This window comes from Hyalella azteca, unplaced genomic scaffold, assembly GCF_000764305.2.
Source record: "Hyalella azteca isolate HAZT.00-mixed unplaced genomic scaffold, Hazt_2.0.2 contig14233, whole genome shotgun sequence".
Classification (NCBI taxonomy): domain Eukaryota; kingdom Metazoa; phylum Arthropoda; class Malacostraca; order Amphipoda; family Hyalellidae; genus Hyalella; species Hyalella azteca.
The window spans coordinates 73,616-92,843 of NW_025944124.1; the positions used below are offsets into that span (position 1 = coordinate 73,616).

At 40.7% G+C, this 19,228-nt stretch overlaps 1 protein-coding gene and 1 long non-coding RNA gene across 3 annotated transcripts; one reads left to right on the forward strand and one right to left on the reverse strand.

The window, feature by feature from the left end:
• On the forward strand, nt 1–1,882 carry LOC125178993. Of its 2 annotated transcripts, none has more exons than XR_007157111.1 (2): nt 1–23; nt 1,014–1,882. It is a non-coding gene; the product is annotated as an uncharacterized LOC125178993 (long non-coding RNA). The 2 variants fall into 2 exon arrangements; XR_007157112.1 differs by lacking the exon at nt 1–23 and adding an exon at nt 164–183.
• Nucleotides 1,883–6,338: 4,456 nt separating this feature from the next.
• Nucleotides 6,339–19,113, reverse strand: LOC108666397 (arrestin domain-containing protein 17). Its single transcript, XM_047883992.1, has 8 exons — nt 18,324–19,113; nt 17,241–17,357; nt 15,050–15,097; nt 11,886–12,107; nt 9,401–9,510; nt 8,668–8,764; nt 8,216–8,295; nt 6,339–7,693 (listed from the first exon to the last, which is right to left on the reverse strand). The coding sequence occupies exons 1-8, from the start codon at nt 18,445–18,447 to the stop codon at nt 7,523–7,525; spliced, it is 969 nt and encodes a 322-aa protein (XP_047739948.1). The 5' UTR covers nt 18,448–19,113; the 3' UTR covers nt 6,339–7,522.
• Between the last annotated feature and the right edge of the window lie 115 nt (nt 19,114–19,228).

The window sequence follows — 19,228 nt, forward strand, 5'->3', positions numbered from 1 at the left end:
GCTGTGCACCGCGTCTTCCTACAGTAAGACCAGCTGTGCACCGCGTCTTCCTACAGTAAGACCAGCTGTGCACCGCGTCTTCCTACAGTAAGACCTGCTGTGCACCGCGTCTTCCTACAGTAAGACCAGCTGTGCACCGCGTCTTCCTACAGTAAGACCAGCTGTGCACCGCGTCTTCCTACAGTAAGACCTGCTGTGCACCACGTCTTCCTACAGTAAGACTGTTGTACATGGGGCTCTTGCAGAATATAACTCTACTAATAATTTTAATTATATTGTCTTTCAGTCGTGTGCTAAGCTTACACTCGAAGAAATTAATGAAACCTGGTGCAAATTTCGATACACTTTTTGCCCTTGTGTGTGTCGTCCTGACACAGTTTGACCTTATAAATTAGGGTATCATTGATACGTGTAGGAAGTGTCGCTATTGGGACAATACGACAACTTTGTTTTGTGAGTGTCCGGTGAACGTGATACCCGAGATTGCTAAGTAACCATCATTAGTGCCTCTAAATAATTAAATTTGTATCGACCATGTTTCTTGTACCATCGTTAGCACTGATACAATGTACAATATATGGAAAATATTCTGCTAATGTGACCAGCTGTCAGTCATTATCATTTATTGTGTGTGTATAAGTACCTACACAAGGTTGTGCACATTGCACACAATGTTGAGCTTATTGTACACTATATTGAGCACACTGTACACAAAATTATACACACTGTACACAATATTGTACACATTGTAAACAATATTGTACACAATGTACACACTGTACACAATATTGTACACACTGTACACAATATTGTACACAATATTGCACACACTGCACACAATATTGCACACACTGCACACAATATTGTACACACTGTACACAATATTGTACACACTGCACACAATATTGCACACACTGTATACAATATTGTACACAATATTGCACACACTGCACATAATATTGTACACACTGTACACAATATTGTACACATTGTAAACAATATTAACCGTGCAGGCTGGCTGAGGTGCTGGGCGGGGAGGACGTGTCGGTGCAGCTGCGGTGGCCGTCGTTCCTGCTGATGGCCAGCAAACCTGCGCCCTGAACGCCTTACTGATAGCAAAATATTTGTGTTTAGCGATACAATAACCGCCCTCAATGCTATTCCTACCTACAAACCTGGTGATAAAAATTGTCAGTAGACAGGGGCCGTATCTATGTATCGATCCAAATCTATACCTTAACCGCCCTCAATGCTATTCCTACCTACAAACCTGCGCCCTGAACGCCTTATTGATAGTACAATCATTGTGTTTAGCGATACAATAACCGCCCTCAATGCTATTCCTACCTACAAACCTGCGCCCTGAACTACTTATTGATGTTACAATCATTGTTTTTAGCGATACAATAACCGCCCTCCATGCTATTCCTACCTACAAACCTGCGCCCTGAACAACTTATTGATAGTACAATCATTGTTTTTAGCGATACAATAACCGCCCTCAATGCTATTCATACCTACAAACCTGCGCCCTGAACGACTTATTGATAGTACAATCATTGTGTTTAGCGATACAATAACCGCTCTTAATGCTATTCCTACCTACAAACCTGGTGATAAAAATTGTCAGTAGACAGGCGCCGTATCTATGTATCGATCCAAATCTATACCTTAATCGCCCTCAATGCTATTCATACCTAAACACCTCGTAACAAGAATTGTCAGTTATCAGACGCCGTATTTTTATAACGATCCAGATATTTTTAGATATGTTAACCGCCCTTAATGCTATTCGTACCTAAAGACCTAATAACAAGAATTGTCAGTTATCAGATGCAGTATTTTTATAACGATTCAGATGTTATTATCAATACAATAACCGCCCTCAATGCTATTCCTACCTAAACACCTGGTAACAAGAATTGTGAGTTATCAGACGCCATATTTTTATAAAGATCCAGATGTTTATAGATACACTATCCGCCTTTAATGCTATTCGTACCTAAACACCTCGTAGCGAAGGTTGCTTTCAGTAGAGAGTCGTTGGTTAAAGTCAACATCGAAATGCCTGTAAGATGATGATTATTTTTATTATTATTATTATTATTATTATTTTACTTAATATCTTCATTCAGTTATGATGAACATTAATCTTACGACAGCAATTCTTTGCTGCCCGCGAGGAATAAGCAGCTTTCAGCTGTAAAATAAACTTTTCATTTAGTTGTTTACAGAAACGACAATGTAATATGTACCTGTTGAGAAATTTTATTACTGCGTTCCTAACCAATTCATTTCGTGTGTGCCATAAATAGTAATGCATTGATAAAGTTTAAGAAATTTTCAGCAGCCTAGACAAATATTGTAAAGATTTATCAACAAACAGCAAACTTTTGTCTGACCAACCGTTATAGAATGGATAAAAAAATATAACTCAGTACTCACTGCAGTGAGTGACAGGAGCGCATTTTCTCGTCAACGAAAACGTGAAGTCACGGACGGACAGACTGATGGGCGGACGGACGGACAGACATGACGAGCACAATAGGGCATTTTTTCAATAAATGAGAAAATGCGCTAAAAATGATTACACTAAAGACAAGTACCGTTACACATTTCCTCGCCGTTTCTACCAGAATTGTTGGCAGGAAAATGATTATAAGTTTATATGTGGGGTGTCAATATGGTGATCGTACGGATGTTTATTTCGTTACATTTATCTAGTATTGGTGTTTTATGGCCACCCTCTGATGTATTTCATTATGGGTTGCACGTTTGAAGTACTCTTTGATACATTTTTATGTTGAACTAATTTTTATGTTCGCTGTTGGATTATGTACCGTTTTTGTGTTACGTTAAGTTATTCAACTCCTCGTGAGGGACTTCTTACGCTTGTCTGTGCGCGCCAGAAGTCCTATGGGATTTCGCGTTCCTAGGAGGATTGTTCCTGAGCGCCCCACCGCTGAGCTCGCGGTGTCTTACTGTAGGTCTCAGTTGTGGGGTTAAGTTATTATGTAGGTAGGATTCCTTACATTAAGTTATTATGTAGGCAGGATTCCTTATATTAAGTTATTATGTAACTCCTTGTCACTTCGTCTCTTTGAGATGCTAACGCTGCTTCTTTCGCGCCAGCTTCAGCGGGCTGGACACTTGAGACCTCCCGACTTCTGTCGTTTATGATTAACTTGATAAATTTTCAACTTGACTTAACTTAAGTTGACTTGACTAAACTTAACTTGATAAATTTTCACTAATTGAGGCCCTCCGTCCCTTGTTATTCATGATTAATTCGAGATTTTTAACAATTGATACTGGTAACTTTTGACCTCCGGTGCGAAATAGCTTGAAGCGCTAGCAAACCATTCTATTACCTACTTATGTTACTCAAAAACTTTATTTAGCATTTTAATTTATTAAATTTCGTGCCGGAAAAAATGTACAATTTTATTGGTTTAACGTTTTACGCAATTTTATTTAGCCTTTTAATTTTTAAATTTCGTGCCGGAAAAAATTTACAATTTTATTGGTTTAACGTTTTACGCAATTTTATTTAGCCTTTTAAATTCTAAATTTCGTGCCGGAAAAAATGTATTATTTTATTTTGTGGAACGTTTTACCTAACTTTAGAATATTTGTTGTTGTTTTATGGCTGTTTTAATGAGCCTATTGTTATCTCATTGTTATGGGAGAAGATTTATGAACTTACAAGTAACTGTTTCTACGTAATTGTATTAATGCAGGATTGTTCACTACATTATTCCAGTGTTATGCGTTATTCTATTGGGATTTTCTTTGATTGAGTTCATTGTTCAATATTCCTCTTGGTTATCGTGGGATGTTAATTGCCTATTGATTTATTTCTTATTATAATCAAGTAAGAATTTGGCCACGATGTTTTCCTGGAAAACTTGTAAAGTTTTCAAAATAAAATTATTAATGCTGTGATGATTTTCAACTAGTCTTTTTTTTTATTGAAGAAAAGTGGTTACCCCGATGGCTCGAGGAAAAGCTCCACATTGAATTAAAAAATATATATATATATATATACGATCTTTATAATGTCTTTGCCACTAAATTATATAGTCATTGTCAATATATTTCAAATTTCTTTCGTATTTCCATCACTTACATCTCACGTATTGTTGATGAATGCTAACCCTTTGTATTCAAATTTTTGCTCTACATTTTTACATAGAAATAACGAATCTTTCAATCAAGTTATTCAAAACCAGTGCGATTTTTGTACGCAGTAACAACTATCCCATCAATGCATCCAAAAACCCAACTAAATTGGCGCTTAGTACGCGAATGCACTAACTTAAGCTAATGTTATCGTTTTGTCAAGGCTACGAGAGTTGCACTCAATGTATTGAAGAGTTAAAAATGAGGTTCTGATGCTAACAGTTAATTTGAATTGTGGTTTAATCTTTTAATGTCGTTTTGTAACTTCGGTATAATGTTTCTTGACTTCGTAATTCGTTGACTCTTAACTTGTCAGCTCCGACATCGTCGAACATCGCGTTGGTCAAACTCGTGCATTTCTTGTCCAAGATAACATTTTTTATTGAAAAATATTCTTTCTCGGCGCAGGGCTGCGCGGCCTCCCGAGTGTGCAGTAAATTAACCCTCTACCGCCGTATGTCACTCTCCGGGAACATAACTTTCAACTTAACCCTCTACCGCCGTATGTCACTCTCCGGGAACATAACTTTCAAGTGCAAGTCATTTTGCGCTCACTAGAACGTATCCTTTTTGGGAAGTAGGCGCGTGACAATATTGCTCCTGTTACTAATATTATTATGTTTTTTTAGTAATATTAATATACTACTAATATTGCTCCGGTTACTCATTTCGGGCGGTAGGGGGTTTACCAGCAAAGTGCGCGCCATCTTGGCTTATTAATCTCAAATGGACTTGTTTTTTTATATTCTTACTTTTTATCTAATTATCATTTATTAACAAGGTTTCAAAATTAACTCAAAATGAATATTGGGGTCATTATTAATCAGTAATGTTTTGAGACAGCCTATGTACAATATTGAATTATTACGTTAAGCTGTAAACTTATCGGACTTTCTTCCATTAAGTTGATATTATATACACGAAGCCAATTTAATAAAAGCCATATCTAGTAACCCCCCCGTGCCATCTCGCCCTTGTCGTGGGGGGGGGGCTTGCGTGTCTCGATGAGACCCGAGGCTGTGCGGTCTCAGATGCAATCATGGCCGAAATTGATTTATTTCTTATTATAATCAAGTAAGAATTTGGCCACGATGTTTTCCTGGAAAACTTGTAAAGTTTTCAAAATAAAATTATTAATGCTGTGATGATTTTCAACTAGTCTTTTTTTTATTGAAAAAAATTGGTTACCCCGATAGCTCGAGGAAAAGCTCCACATTGAATTAAGAAAAATTTATACATACGATCTTTCTTTATAATGTCTTTGCCAATAAATTATATAGTCTTTGTCAATATATTTCAAATTTCTTTCGTATTCCCATCACTTACATCTCACGTATTGTTGATGAATGCTAACCCTTTGTATTTATAATTTTGTTCTACATTTTCACATAGAAATATCGAATCGTTTAATAATGTTATTCAAAACCAGCGCGATTTTTGTACGCAGTAACAACTATCCCATCAATGCATCCAAAAGCCTAACTAAGTTTGCGCTTAGTACGCGAATGCACTAACTTAAGTTTATGTTATCGTTTTGTCAAGGCTAGAAGAGTTACACTCAATGTATTAACGAATTAAATACGAGGTCTTGATGCTAACAGTTATTTGGAGTTGTGGTTTAATCTTTTAAAGTCGTTTTGTGACTTCGGTATGATGTTTCTTGACTTTGTATTTTGTTGACTCTTAACTTATCAGCTCCGTCATCGTCGAACATCGCGTTAGTCAAACTCGTACATTTCTTGACCAAGATAACATTTTTTTATTGAAAAATATTTTTTTCCGGCGTAGGGCTGCGCGGCTTCCAGAATTTTAGTAGATTAACCCTCTGCCGCCGTATGTCACTCTCCGGGATCATAAATTTCAACGTAAATTATACGTAAACTATTTAGTTTAGCAACTTGAGGACGTTGGTACGCAACAGAGAACACTTTAAAGTTGTCGTACGTGGCGGCAACCACCAGTGCAAGTCATTTTGCGCTCACTAGAACGTATCCTTTTTTGACAAAATTACTCCGGTTACTAAGGTTATTATGTTTTTTTTAATAATATTAATATACTACTAATATTGCTCCGGTTACTCATGTTAGGCGGTGGAGGGTTAACCAGCTGAGTGCGCCATCAGGGTTCGGTAATAAGGTTTCGAAATGAACTCAAAATGAATATTAGGGCATTATTAATCAGTAATTTTTTTGAGACAGCCTATGTACAATATTGAATTATTACGTTAAGCTGTAAACGTATTGGACTTCCTTCCATGAAGGCTTCTATAGAGTTAATATTACCTATGTACACGAGGACAATTTAATGAAGGCCAAATCTAGTAGCAATGATTGAGTTCAGAACTTTATAAATAATAAAATTAGGAGCCAATATATAAGCAATCAATAGCAAGAGGACATGAAGATCAGACCAGGAAACTAGTACCAGTTAAACAATCTTTTAATGTTATTTAATATTGAAGTTACCCTTCGATTATCAGAATTTCTTTTTGACATGTTAATTTGACGCTGAGAACGACGTAGCGAGGTTTTTTAGCGTTTTGACTTTAGTTTTGTCTTTATTAATTACAGGAAAGATGATGATTTCGTCGACTCAAACCCGAAATTTTTCAATAATATAGAAAAAATTTCTGTTGATATATCAACGATTTGTGGAACCTGAGAAACAATCAACCTACTAACATAAAACCACACTCGTTAGTTAAATTAAAAAAAAATCATAAGCTTAACTTATTTTGAGCGAAGTCCCTGAACTATACATACGAATTAACTACTCATTATTGATAATAAGAACATCAACGGTGACATTCTCACGCACTACGACTAATTAATCGACAACGGAATGTAATATCTCGGCCATATTAAGGCCAATTATTATTAGTTAAAAGCGTTTTTATTGGGAAAGAAAAAGAGGAATGAAAGAAATAGCGCGAACATGGAAATGAACATGACTTTAGCGTGTGAATAGAGTGAACATGACATTAGTGTGAGATATTAGCGAGTAAATAGCGTGAACATGGGAATGAACATGATTTTAGCGTGTGAATGGCGTGAACATGACATTAATGTGAGATATTAGCGAGTAAATAGCGTGAACATGGGAATGAACATGACTTTAGCGTGTGAATAGCGTGAACATGACATTAGTGTGAGATATTAGTGAGTAAATAGCGTGAACATGACATTAGTGTGAGATATTAGCGAGTAAATAGCGTGAACGTTGAAGTGAACATGATGTTTGTTGAAACACATGAGCAGACGCTACGTAATGATAACGACGCACTACACAGCATACATATCCAACATGTAATGATAGACCCCGTAATGATAAGGATGATGGCCTACACATCATCCTTGTCCTGCAGCCATGGCCTGCAGACGGGCAGGCTGTGGGGGTAGTGGGCGTCGCGCTTGAGGGCCGGGGCGTCGGGGTCGCGGTGCGGGTAGGTCGCTAGCATGATGGGCAGCTGCAGCTTCACGGCCTTCTCCAGCCCTGCAGGCTCGATGATGAACTGCGCAAACATTATTATTTAATTAATATTATTACTGCTATTAATTTATTGTCGTTTAGTAACATGCTTTTTGATCTCCCGGCGCCAGCAAGAAATTTTGTTCGACACACTGAAAAAAACAAATAAGATTGTTGAGGTGGTCTTCAATAAAAAAGACCACCTTCAAGCTTCAAGTGGTCTTCAATAAAAAAAACTACACGCATGATGAACTGCAATCATTTTATTATTAGGAACTCGGGAGTCACTTGCCACTCACGACACGCAGCCTGCCACTCATTAGCTTCACGCAGCCTGCCACTCATGACACGCAGGCTGTCACTCACTACACAAGCAGGCTGTCATTCACTACACAAGCAGGCTGTCACTCACTACACAAGCAGGCTGTCATTCACTACACAAGCAGGCTGTCATTCACTACACAAGCAGGCTGTCATTCACTACACAAGCAGGCTGTCATTCACTACACAAGCAGGCTGTCANGCACGGGTACGTCTGATGTACCCCGCCAGTACCCACACGTACCTCAGTAAGACAGGCACGGGTACGTCTGATGTACCCCGCCAGTACCCACACGTACCTCAGTAAGACAGGCACGGGTACGTCTGATGTACCCCGCCAGTACCCACACGTACCTCAGTAAGACAGGCACGGGTACGTCTGATGTACCCCGCCAGTACCCACACGTACCTCAGTAAGACAGGCACGGGTACGTCTGATGTACCCCGCCAGTACCCACACGTACCTCAGTAAGACAGGCACGGGTACGTCTGATGTACCCCGCCAGTACCCACACGTACCTCAGTAAGACAGGCACGGGTACGTCTGATGTACCCCGCCAGTACCCACACGTACCTCAGTAAGACAGGCACGGGTACGTCTGATGTACCCCGCCAGTACCCACACGTACCTCAGTAAGACAGGCACGGGTACGTCTGATGCTGTCTCTTATACACATCTAGATGTGTATAAGAGACAGTCCGTGCCCCCCGTGGGTATCCTGCCCCTCGCGGCACTCGCCAGCTCCCGCAGCTCCGTCTCGACCACCTTGTTGCCACTCATGTACTGAATAGTCTGCGAGTGGCGGGAAAATTCAATTAAAAATAAATAAATTATTTAAAATTAATTTAAATGAAGGAAAGAAAAGCACAAATGAATGGATCGAAAATGAATAAAAGAAAGAGACAAATGAATGGAACGTATATTAATGAGAAGAAGGGATAAATGAATGAAGGGAAGAGATAAATGAATGGAAGGGAAAATGAATGAGAAGAGATGAATGAAATAAATTAAAATGAAGGAAAGTAAAGCACAAATTAATGGAACGAATATGAATGAGAAGAAGGGATAAATGAATGGAAATAAAATGAAGGAAAGAAAGAGACAAATGACTGGAACGAAAATGAATGAAGGGAAGAGACAAATGAATGGAACTTATATTAATGAGAGGAAGGGAAAATGAATGGAATTAAAATGAATGAGAGGAAGGGAAAATGAATGGAATGAATATGAATGAAGGAAAGAAAGAGACTCATGAATGAAACGAAAAAGAAATAAGGGAAGAGACAAATGGATGGAATGGAAATGTATGAGGAGAGATAAATGAATTGCACAGTTGACATTAAACGTTTCTTTTTCATTATAAGAAGAAATTGACAAATGCGCAGCAAAACAAGGAGCAACAAGTACCCCGCTAGTACCCTCACGTACCTCGGTAAGACAGGCACGGGTACGTCTGATGTACCCCGCCAGTACCCTCACGTACCTCGGTAAGACAGGCACGGGTACGTCTGATGTACCCCGCCAGTACCCACACGTACCTCAGTAAGACAGGCACGGGTNTGCTGTAATACCAGTACCAGCCTTAATACCAGCTGCTGTAATACCAGTACCAGCCTTAATACCAGCTGCTGTAATACCAGTACCAGCCTTAATACCAGCTGCTGTAATACCAGTACCAGCCTTAATACCAGCTGCTGTAATACCAGTACCAGCCTTAATACCAGCTGCTGTAATACCAGTACCAGCCTTAATACCAGCTGCTGTAATACCAGTACCAGCCTTAATACCAGCTGCTGTAATACCAGTACCAGCCTTAATACCAGCTGCTGTAATACCAGTACCAGCCTTAATACCAGCTGCTGTAATACCAGTACCAGCCTTAATACCAGCTGCTGTAATACCAGTACCAGCCTTAATACCAGCTGCTGTAATACCAGTACCAGCCTTAATACCAGCTGCTGTAATACCAGTACCAGCCTTAATACCAGCTGCTGTAATACCAGTACCAGCCTTAATACCAGCTGCTGTAATACCAGTACCAGCCTTAATACCAGCTGCTGTAATACCAGTACCAGCCTTAATACCAGCTGCTGTAATACCAGTACCAGCCTTAATACCAGCTGCTGTAATACCAGTACCAGCCTTAATACCAGCTGCTGTAATACCAGTACCAGCCTTAATACCAGCTGCTGTAATACCAGTACCAGCCTTAATACCAGCTGCTGTAATACCAGTACCAGCCTTAATACCAGCTGCTGTAATACCAGTACCAGCCTTAATACCAGCTGCTGTAATACCAGTACCAGCCTTAATACCAGCTGCTGTAATACCAGTACCAGCCTTAATACCAGCTGCTGTAATACCAGTACCAGCCTTAATACCAGCTGCTGTAATACCAGTACCAGCCTTAATACCAGCTGCTGTAATACCAGTACCAGCCTTAATACCAGCTGCTGTAATACCAGTACCAGCCTTAATACCAGCTGCTGTAATACCAGTACCAGCCTTAATACCAGCTGCTGTAATACCAGTACCAGCCTTAATACCAGCTGCTGTAATACCAGTACCAGCCTTAATACCAGCTGCTGTAATACCAGTACCAGCCTTAATACCAGCTGCTGTAATACCAGTACCAGCCTTAATACCAGCTGCTGTAATACCAGTACCAGCCTTAATACCAGCTGCTGTAATACCAGTACCAGCCTTAATACCAGCTGCTGTAATACCAGTACCAGCCTTAATACCAGCTGCTGTAATACCAGTACCAGCCTTAATACCAGCTGCTGTAATACCAGTACCAGCCTTAATACCAGCTGCTGTAATACCAGTACCAGCCTTAATACCAGCTGCTGTAATACCAGTACCAGCCTTAATACCAGCTGCTGTAATACCAGTACCAGCCTTAATACCAGCTGCTGTAATACCAGTACCAGCCTTAATACCAGCTGCTGTAATACCAGTACCAGCCTTAATACCAGCTGCTGTAATACCAGTACCAGCCTTAATACCAGCTGCTGTAATACCAGTACCAGCCTTAATACCAGCTGCTGTAATACCAATACCAGCCTTAATACCAGCTGCGACCAGGTGTTACTACTTCACTCTGCTACACCAAAAAAAGACGTTAATACCAGGCGCTGCAACACCAGTAGCAAATGAGTTCTTTAAGAGGAATGCTTCAGTATTAGTTCCTATGTCAAAGCTCTATTTACTGTTAAACAATAAATGGTTTGAATAGTAAAGCGTCCTTACTGTAAAGCGAATGAGATTTCGCCCGAATAGTACTTTATACGATTATCCAACGTTTATTAATGTTACGGGGTAGGCATGGAAAGCCGATTAGTCTCAAATGGTTATGTGAGAACCGTAATATATTGAAACTAATGGTTAATGGAACGCCAATCTCGTTGATATTGGGTAAAAATTAGTGAAGAAATCCTATACTGAGGGAGTATGTCCTAAGGCTTTTCCAATAAAACCATTACCTCGCAAGACCGTCCCAGAAAATCCTACTAAGAGAGGCTAGCCACAAAAGTATCAAAGATATTTCGAGGTGCTCGCTGATCGGCTCGTACAAAGTAAAGATAATTATACTAAAAAGATAGCGTACCAGCATTGATCGTATCAGCATTGACGTATCAATGCCAACAAGAGAGGCTAGCAACAGATGTATCAAAAATATTTCGATGTACTCGCTGATCGGCTTATAGAAAGTAAAGAAAATGATAGTACTAAAGAAGATAGCGTACCAGCATTGACGTATCAATCCAAACACGAGAGGCTAGTCACAAAAGTATCAAAGATATTTCGAGGTGTCGGCTGATTGGCTTGGTAAAAAGAGAGATAATAAAAAAAAAAACAAAGATAATGATACTAATGATAGCGAATCAGCATTGCAAAGAATGTGTATCACTTACGGCGAGTATGGAAGGCTCGAGGTTGAGGTCTATGGGGTTCATGACGATGAAGACCTGCTGGTTCTTGTGTGTCAGGCCCCCCGCCTCCTTCAGCGCCGCCCTACAGAAGTACTGCACCCAGCCGTGCTTGCCCAGGAACGTGGAGGGCAGCCCCAGGGGCAGCCCCAGCTTGAAGGGGAAACTGTGGATGCCGGGGGAGAGCGGGATGGGTCCTTGGTCTGTTGATAGGATCACAAAATTTGGGTTGAAAGTCCGCTAAAACATGCGAGTAATGGATAAGCGTTGAGTCCAGCAGAAATGGAATGCTAGTCACAGTTCAAAATGTGACCATGTTTAGCACGAGAATTTTGTTATTTTGATGCGTTGTTTATAAGCTCCACAGATGAAGTTATTATTTGTTACAATTAACTCCGATTTTTAAGCTAAATTTATTAGTCGTCATCCGTAGATTTATTTTATATTCGTCCTTAGATTTGTATTTGTGTTATCCTCTGACGTTGATTCCATTCTATTAGACGCCCCATGAAACTCAAGTGTTTACGCGCTGTGTTGTAGAGTTTTAGTGCCCCATTGTGACGTAATGGACTTTCCAGGTGCCCATTTTAGCACTCACAGTTCTTGCAGGAGCAGGAGGCTGGATGACCTCAAAAGCAATCACAAACTCAGTAACAATCCAATCGAAGGAGTAGCTTAAGTTTAACCCTCTACCGCCTGACACGAGTAATCAGAGCAATATTAATTGTCACAATCATACTTCCCGAAAAGGATACGTTCTAGTGAGCGCAAAATGGCTTGCACTGATGGTTGCCGCCACGTACAACTTTAAAATGTTCTATGTTGCGTACAAACGTCCTCAGGTTGCTACGCTCAATAGTTCACGTATAATTTAAGTTGAAAGAGTTGTTCCCGGGGTGTGACATACGGCGGTAGAGGGTTGAAAAGAGCTCTTCTTCGTGTTGACTACTTGTTCGGGTTGGAAGTGCAGAAAATCTACCGATGAGAAAGCTGTTACGATTCTTGCCTACTAACGGGCTAAACTTTTGCCACGACAACAGTTACCTGTGTGGTCTAGTTGAGACTGGTAATAGTTCTGTATGGTTGGTGTAAACCCAATTTCAGACACCAACAAAAGATTAAACCTGCATGATTATGCGCTAAGCGCCTTTTTCGTCTCCTCCTGTCTTTTCCTGTTCTCTTCCATCGTTCTGTCCATCTGGCCACCTCTTGCTCATTTCAATCTTTCCTAGTGGTACCACATTATCACCAATAGAAGGTTGTTGTTGTGGTTCTTCCCCAGACCCTGTCACGTCATGAAATAGATTTCGTGGAAGAATGGCCCTACCTTCACACCACAACGTATGAGAGGAAGCTAAGCGGGGACGCTCCCTGTGAGGCTGAGAGCTCCTGCCGAAGGAGTTTGGTGGCGCTGATGCCAGAAAATTGGTCAACTTAAATGTCGAGGACGTCTCCTAGGATTGTGACTTTTTATCTTTGATTACGTGCTTGGAAAGTGTTGTTTGAGTGCCGCCAAGAATGATTGCCGAGTATTGAATAAACTTGTAGGGACCTCAATTGTTGACTTTTATTACGTCATTGAAAAATATTGATTCCACTCAATAATTAAACCAGTTTTATTTCAACCAAATTGATTCTATATTGTGCGGACAACCAGGAATGGATTTTAAATTAGAATTGTTTAATTAGAATTAGAAAGCAAGCCTACTAACGGGCTAAACTTTTGCCACGACAACAGTTACCTGTGTGGTCTAGTTGAGACTGGTAATAGTTCTGTATGGTTGGTGTAAACCCAATCCCAGACACCTACAAAAGATTTAACCTCTATTATGCGCTAAGTGCCTTTTTCGTCTCCTACTGTCTTTTCCTGTTCTCCATCGTTCTGTCCATCTGGCCACCTCTTGCCTTTATTTCAATTTTTCCTAGTGGCTAGTGGTACCACATTATCACCAACAGAAGGTTGTTGTAGTGGTTCTTCTCCGAACCCTGTCACGCCAAGAAACAAATTTCGTGGAAGAATTGTTCTTCCTTCACACCACAACGTATAAGAGGAAGCTAAGCGGGGACGCAGCCTGTGAGGCTCAGAGGTCCTGCTGAGGGAGTTTAGTGGCGCTGAGGCCAGAAAATTGGTCAACTCAAAAATGTCGAGGACTTCTCCTACGATAGTGACTTTTTTCTCTGATGACGTACTTGGAAACAGGGTTGCCAGACGATCTTTTTTCCGCGCAAATTCTGCGATTTAGTTTTTTTCAGTTGCGTTGGACAGCTAAATTTTTGATAGGGGTACTTCCTACTTAAAATTAAAAAACTTCAAAAAATGGAATTTTTACCACGGAACCTACAAATATACAAGTATGCATTGAGTTATATAGGCCTTTTCTGTTCGCGGCCTTCAAAGTTTTTTAGGCCATCTGGTAACCCTGTTTGAAAATTGTTGTTTGTGTGCCGCAAAGAGTGATAGCCGAGTATTTATTGAATAATCTTGTATGGGTTCTCAATTGTTGATTTTTAATAAGTCATAGAAAAACTTGATTCCACTCAATATTCCTAAATAATTAAACAGGTTTTATTTCAACCAAATTGATTCTATATTGTGCGGACAACCAGGAATGGCTTTTAAATTAGAATTGTTTAATTAGAATTAGAAAGCAACAAACATTGTCAACATTTCAGTTTAGGTTGATTTTAGATGAAATTCTGGAAAGATTTTGATAGTAAAATGCTTCACTTTATTGTTAGATGATACGGTTAAAGTTCTACATTTGTAGGTGGATGTATATAAATTTTTAATACAGTTATCTATTGTTGCATTGCGATGATTAGATAACGTGTTATGCTTCTATATGCCGAGGGTTAACTCTCCCCTATCTCATTAGAGGCGTCGATATATTAATTTTTAAAACAGTAGGCAGTTGACAAGTAATCACGCTAATCAGTTAATTGTTATGCACAGGTAAAATGTTTTATTCAATGTTATTTCATTGTAGTTGCACCCGATTGTACTTTTTTAATGTTTAAATGATTAAATCTGTTGATGAAATTGATTAGTTTAATATTTAACTAATATGTCACATGTTAACAGCTGAGCATCGTATAAGTTGGAACAGCAGTTAATATGTTAAACAAATTGTGGTGCTGGACATACCCTTGCTGGAGGCGACCACGCTCTCTGAGTCCAGGGGGTAGTTGGCGTCTGAAATGTTCCTTCAACTTAATGAAATAAATGTAAACTTGTGTGGATACTGCAGCTATAAGTGCATGTACAGCTACAAGTGCATGTACAGCTACAAGTGCAAGTACAGCTACAAGTGCAAGTACAGCTACAAGTGCAAGTACAGCTACAAGTGCAAGTTCAGCTACAAGAACAATTCCAGCTACAAAAACAAGGTCAGCTACAAAAACAAGTCCAGCTACAAGAACAATTCCAGCTACAAGAACAATTCCAGCTAGAACAGGTCCAGCTACATGTTCAGCAAAATTCCTTCAATACGACCGACTGTAAGTCTAGTGTTCAGTGTGCCCATTGAAAAAGAATTAATTTGCTAATCAAATTGCTTTCAGTTGGAGCTTCTCCTTCTTTCCTAATGAAACGCATATTATATTACACATTTTCAGTACCTATATAACATGCGCCGCAAAGGCTTCTTCATAAACAAACTATACACCAAACCAAATAACTTATGGGCTATATAGCCGTCAACCTATAAAATTATCATTAAAATCATTAGCTATACAAAATTTTGGATGCTCGAAGCTGATGCACCGCCTTAGTTGTCCATCATCCCAAAATTTGCTGACAGGTAAATCGTCCTTACTTGTAGGGCCGTGAGGAGCAGCGTAATTTTCCCGTATTTTAGGGTCTATATTTTGTCCTTCCCCCTCTTTTCGTATTGTAGAAAAAATAATCAATCCCACCTAGATGTAAGCAAAAATGTTTCTCTTTGTAGACCATTTCCTTCTTCGCACATGTCCGGTGTTAATCTGGTGTCTCATTCTATTCATTATATTTATATTCTAAGATTACATCATCTGTAATTGAGACGTAATATTCACTAGACGTGGTAGAGATTGATGTAAAACTTCTAGACCTGAGTCAGCATGTACAACATCACGTGAAACATTACGCGATCTAGACCACAGTAGTGGGCGGAAGTCATAAATCTATAAAAGGGCGGGGAACCTAATTAAGTAAGGTCCCCCAGTAACTTACCAGCACGCCGCCATGTAACATTCCTTAGAGCTACTCCGACCTAACGTTCGACGTCTTAGCCTATACCTGTATTGTATCTTTCATGAATTTTCACTCCGTATCAAGAAAAGTTCTATAGAAAGAATTGTTTTACTTATCCCTCACGCATTAGGTCAACGAATCCCTGTCCTCAGGTTCAGGTAGCTTAGAGTTCATACCAACCACATTTTTCTCATACTCACGGACAACGGATTTCCGAGAAGAGTTGGGGCCCATTAGCATGGGATCTGGGCACGTGCCTGACATATGCAAGTTACGATTCAGTCCAATATTCTGTAATGCATATCTATAGAAGCATGCACACCAGCCGTTTAAGACATCTGCCATGCCCATCTTGTGAAAGCTATGGAAATGGATAAAAGAATATTGAACTGGGCCGTGCATGGTATATGCCTGGCACGTGGTGTGAACCCAGCCAAAAAATTTAACATACCAGTCTTGCAATTGATATAATCTCGAGCTAGATCTCCGTCCAAGGCGTCTCAACTATACCATCTATCGATAGTCCAAATGCGTAGTCATCCCGATCCAAAATCAGAAACCAGCTCTATATTTCTAGCATAGAACAGCTTGACCATATTGCATTCCAATGCGAGTATCCTTACGAGATTACTCAGCAGATGCTCAGTGGCGAATTTCATCAGTACAATAACCTAGCTATACTTCAGGCCCAAACCAGTTACAAGGCCAGATTTAACCATCGTATGAAAACACATTCATCACATGAAAATCCCCGTAATGAACCTTGGGTGTCGGTGCTAACAGTTCACTAATATACCTGTACTTCTATTAGCTAAATGGCGCGGTTTTAAGTCTCAATTGTGCACGTATGCTATTGGCAGACTTACCGCCCAGCACCCAACATCCATTGGGCTCTTCCAGCACTATCTGGACTTACCTGGCACCCAACGCCCACCATACACCAATAAACTTTTACAATTCAGCGCCCCTGGGCACCCTCAGAGCTCACTGGTTTACCACAACACCATCAGGATTCAGCTACATGATACCACAACACCCATCAGGATCCAGCTACAGGATACCGTAAAACCCATCAGGTTAAAGCTACAGATCCCCCAACACCCACCAGGCTCTCCCAGGAGGCGCATCCTGAAGTCGATGTAGTTCTCCCGCTCCCGTAGCGTCTGCTGGCGCCGGTCGGTCACCCGCACCACGCCCTCCCCCACCACGTGGAAGTACACCCCTGGGGGACGAAAAGGGGGAGGCTTAGGGTGTAAAGCTTGTCAGGAGTACACGCCAGGTACACGTTACACCAATGCTACTCATCAGCGGTACAAGCAGAGGTGATGGGCAGGGTGGCCCAGTGGTTACAGTTCAGAGTACCAAGATTGGAGCAGAGAGGCGCGGGTTCGATCCCAGCTCTGTGCGCCAGTTTCTGGTCAGAATCGGCGATGAGGCCGGGCGGTTAAATTAAGCACAGCAGAATTTGGAGCAGTGAGTTGTGAGTTCGAGACCGCAACAATTAGGCTGTGGATGTTCTGCATTGTTAAGAATCGACGACACAGGCCTACGGTATAATAAACGCTGAAATCGCTATATAAGCCAGTGACACGTGACACATCACGCCAGCTGCCCGTTTCACAATCACCCGTCATAATCAAGCACCTTCACCACCATAATCATGACCACCCGTGTGAAACACATATCAACAACCACCACAACCTACCATGACAAACACTCACCACCACCATCTCCAACCATATTCAACACTTATCAACAACCACAACAACCAACCATGACACGCACTCACCACCCACACCACCACCACCACCACCATCACCCCCACCACCCACTACCACCCGTATGTAACACTTATCAACAACCACAACAAGCAACCATGACAAACACTCACCACCACCATCTCCAACCATATTCAACACTTATCAACAACCACTACAACCAACCATGACAAACACTTAGCACCCACCACCCACTACCACCATCACCACCACCCACTACCACCCATATTTAACACTTATCAACAACCACCACAACCAACCATGACAAACACTCACCACCCACCACCACCATCACCACCCGTATGTAACCTTATCAACAACCACCACAAGCAACCATGACAAACACCCACCACCCATCACCTCCATCACCACCACCACCACCACCACCACCACCACCCCCCACAACCCACCCGTGACGGGAGTGTCATCCTCGAGTTCGACGATGACGCGTCCCGAGATGAAGTGGCCGGGGAAGTAGAGGAGGCCGGAGTTGTCGAAGAGGATCATGAACTTCTGCAGCTTCCTGACGCCCATTGCGGCCCCGTCAGCAGCTGGCAAGGCTTACAAGATGGGCCTTTTACCGGTAAAATTCAATGATACTGGTCTTTTTCAGGCTAAATTGGTCGTTTTGAGCCTTTTCCAGCCAAATTTGTCGATTTGGCCCTTTTTTCAAGCCAAATTTGCTGATTTTGGCCGTTTTCAGGCCAAATTCACTGATTTATGTTTTTTCCAAATTGAGTTGGCCGGCTAATATATATGTTACTCGTAAAATTGTGTAATTTGTAAATTATAATACATCTTAAAAATTGAACTGTTTCACCGTAAACTACAAATTAATTCTAAATACTAAATTTTAATTGTGACCGTTTAGGTCTTTTTGCGAGCCAGTTTGGCCGTTTTTTTCTTGCCACCATCTGGCAACTTTGGTCACGTCCCTAAATACTTATCACCTCTTATCAGATGAACGTTTCATCACTCATTGATTTGATTACTCTCTAATACTTCTTCACTCATTAATCTGGTTACTTTCTAATACTTTTCACTCATTGGTTTAGTTACTTTCTATACTTCTTCACTCATAGTCTAGTTACTCTCTATTACTTCATCACTGATTGGTTTAGTCACTATTCATCATAATTACTACTCATTTACGACTCACTGCTAGGCCAACCCAACCCATCTGTTGAATTATAACTTTTAACCTGTTGATTAGGAAAACATTCATGGATAAAACATAAATGGTATCAGGTAATTACTTAGTTAGATCACTCGAGTGCCGTTATTATTGTTGCAGTACTCGAGTGCCGTTATTATT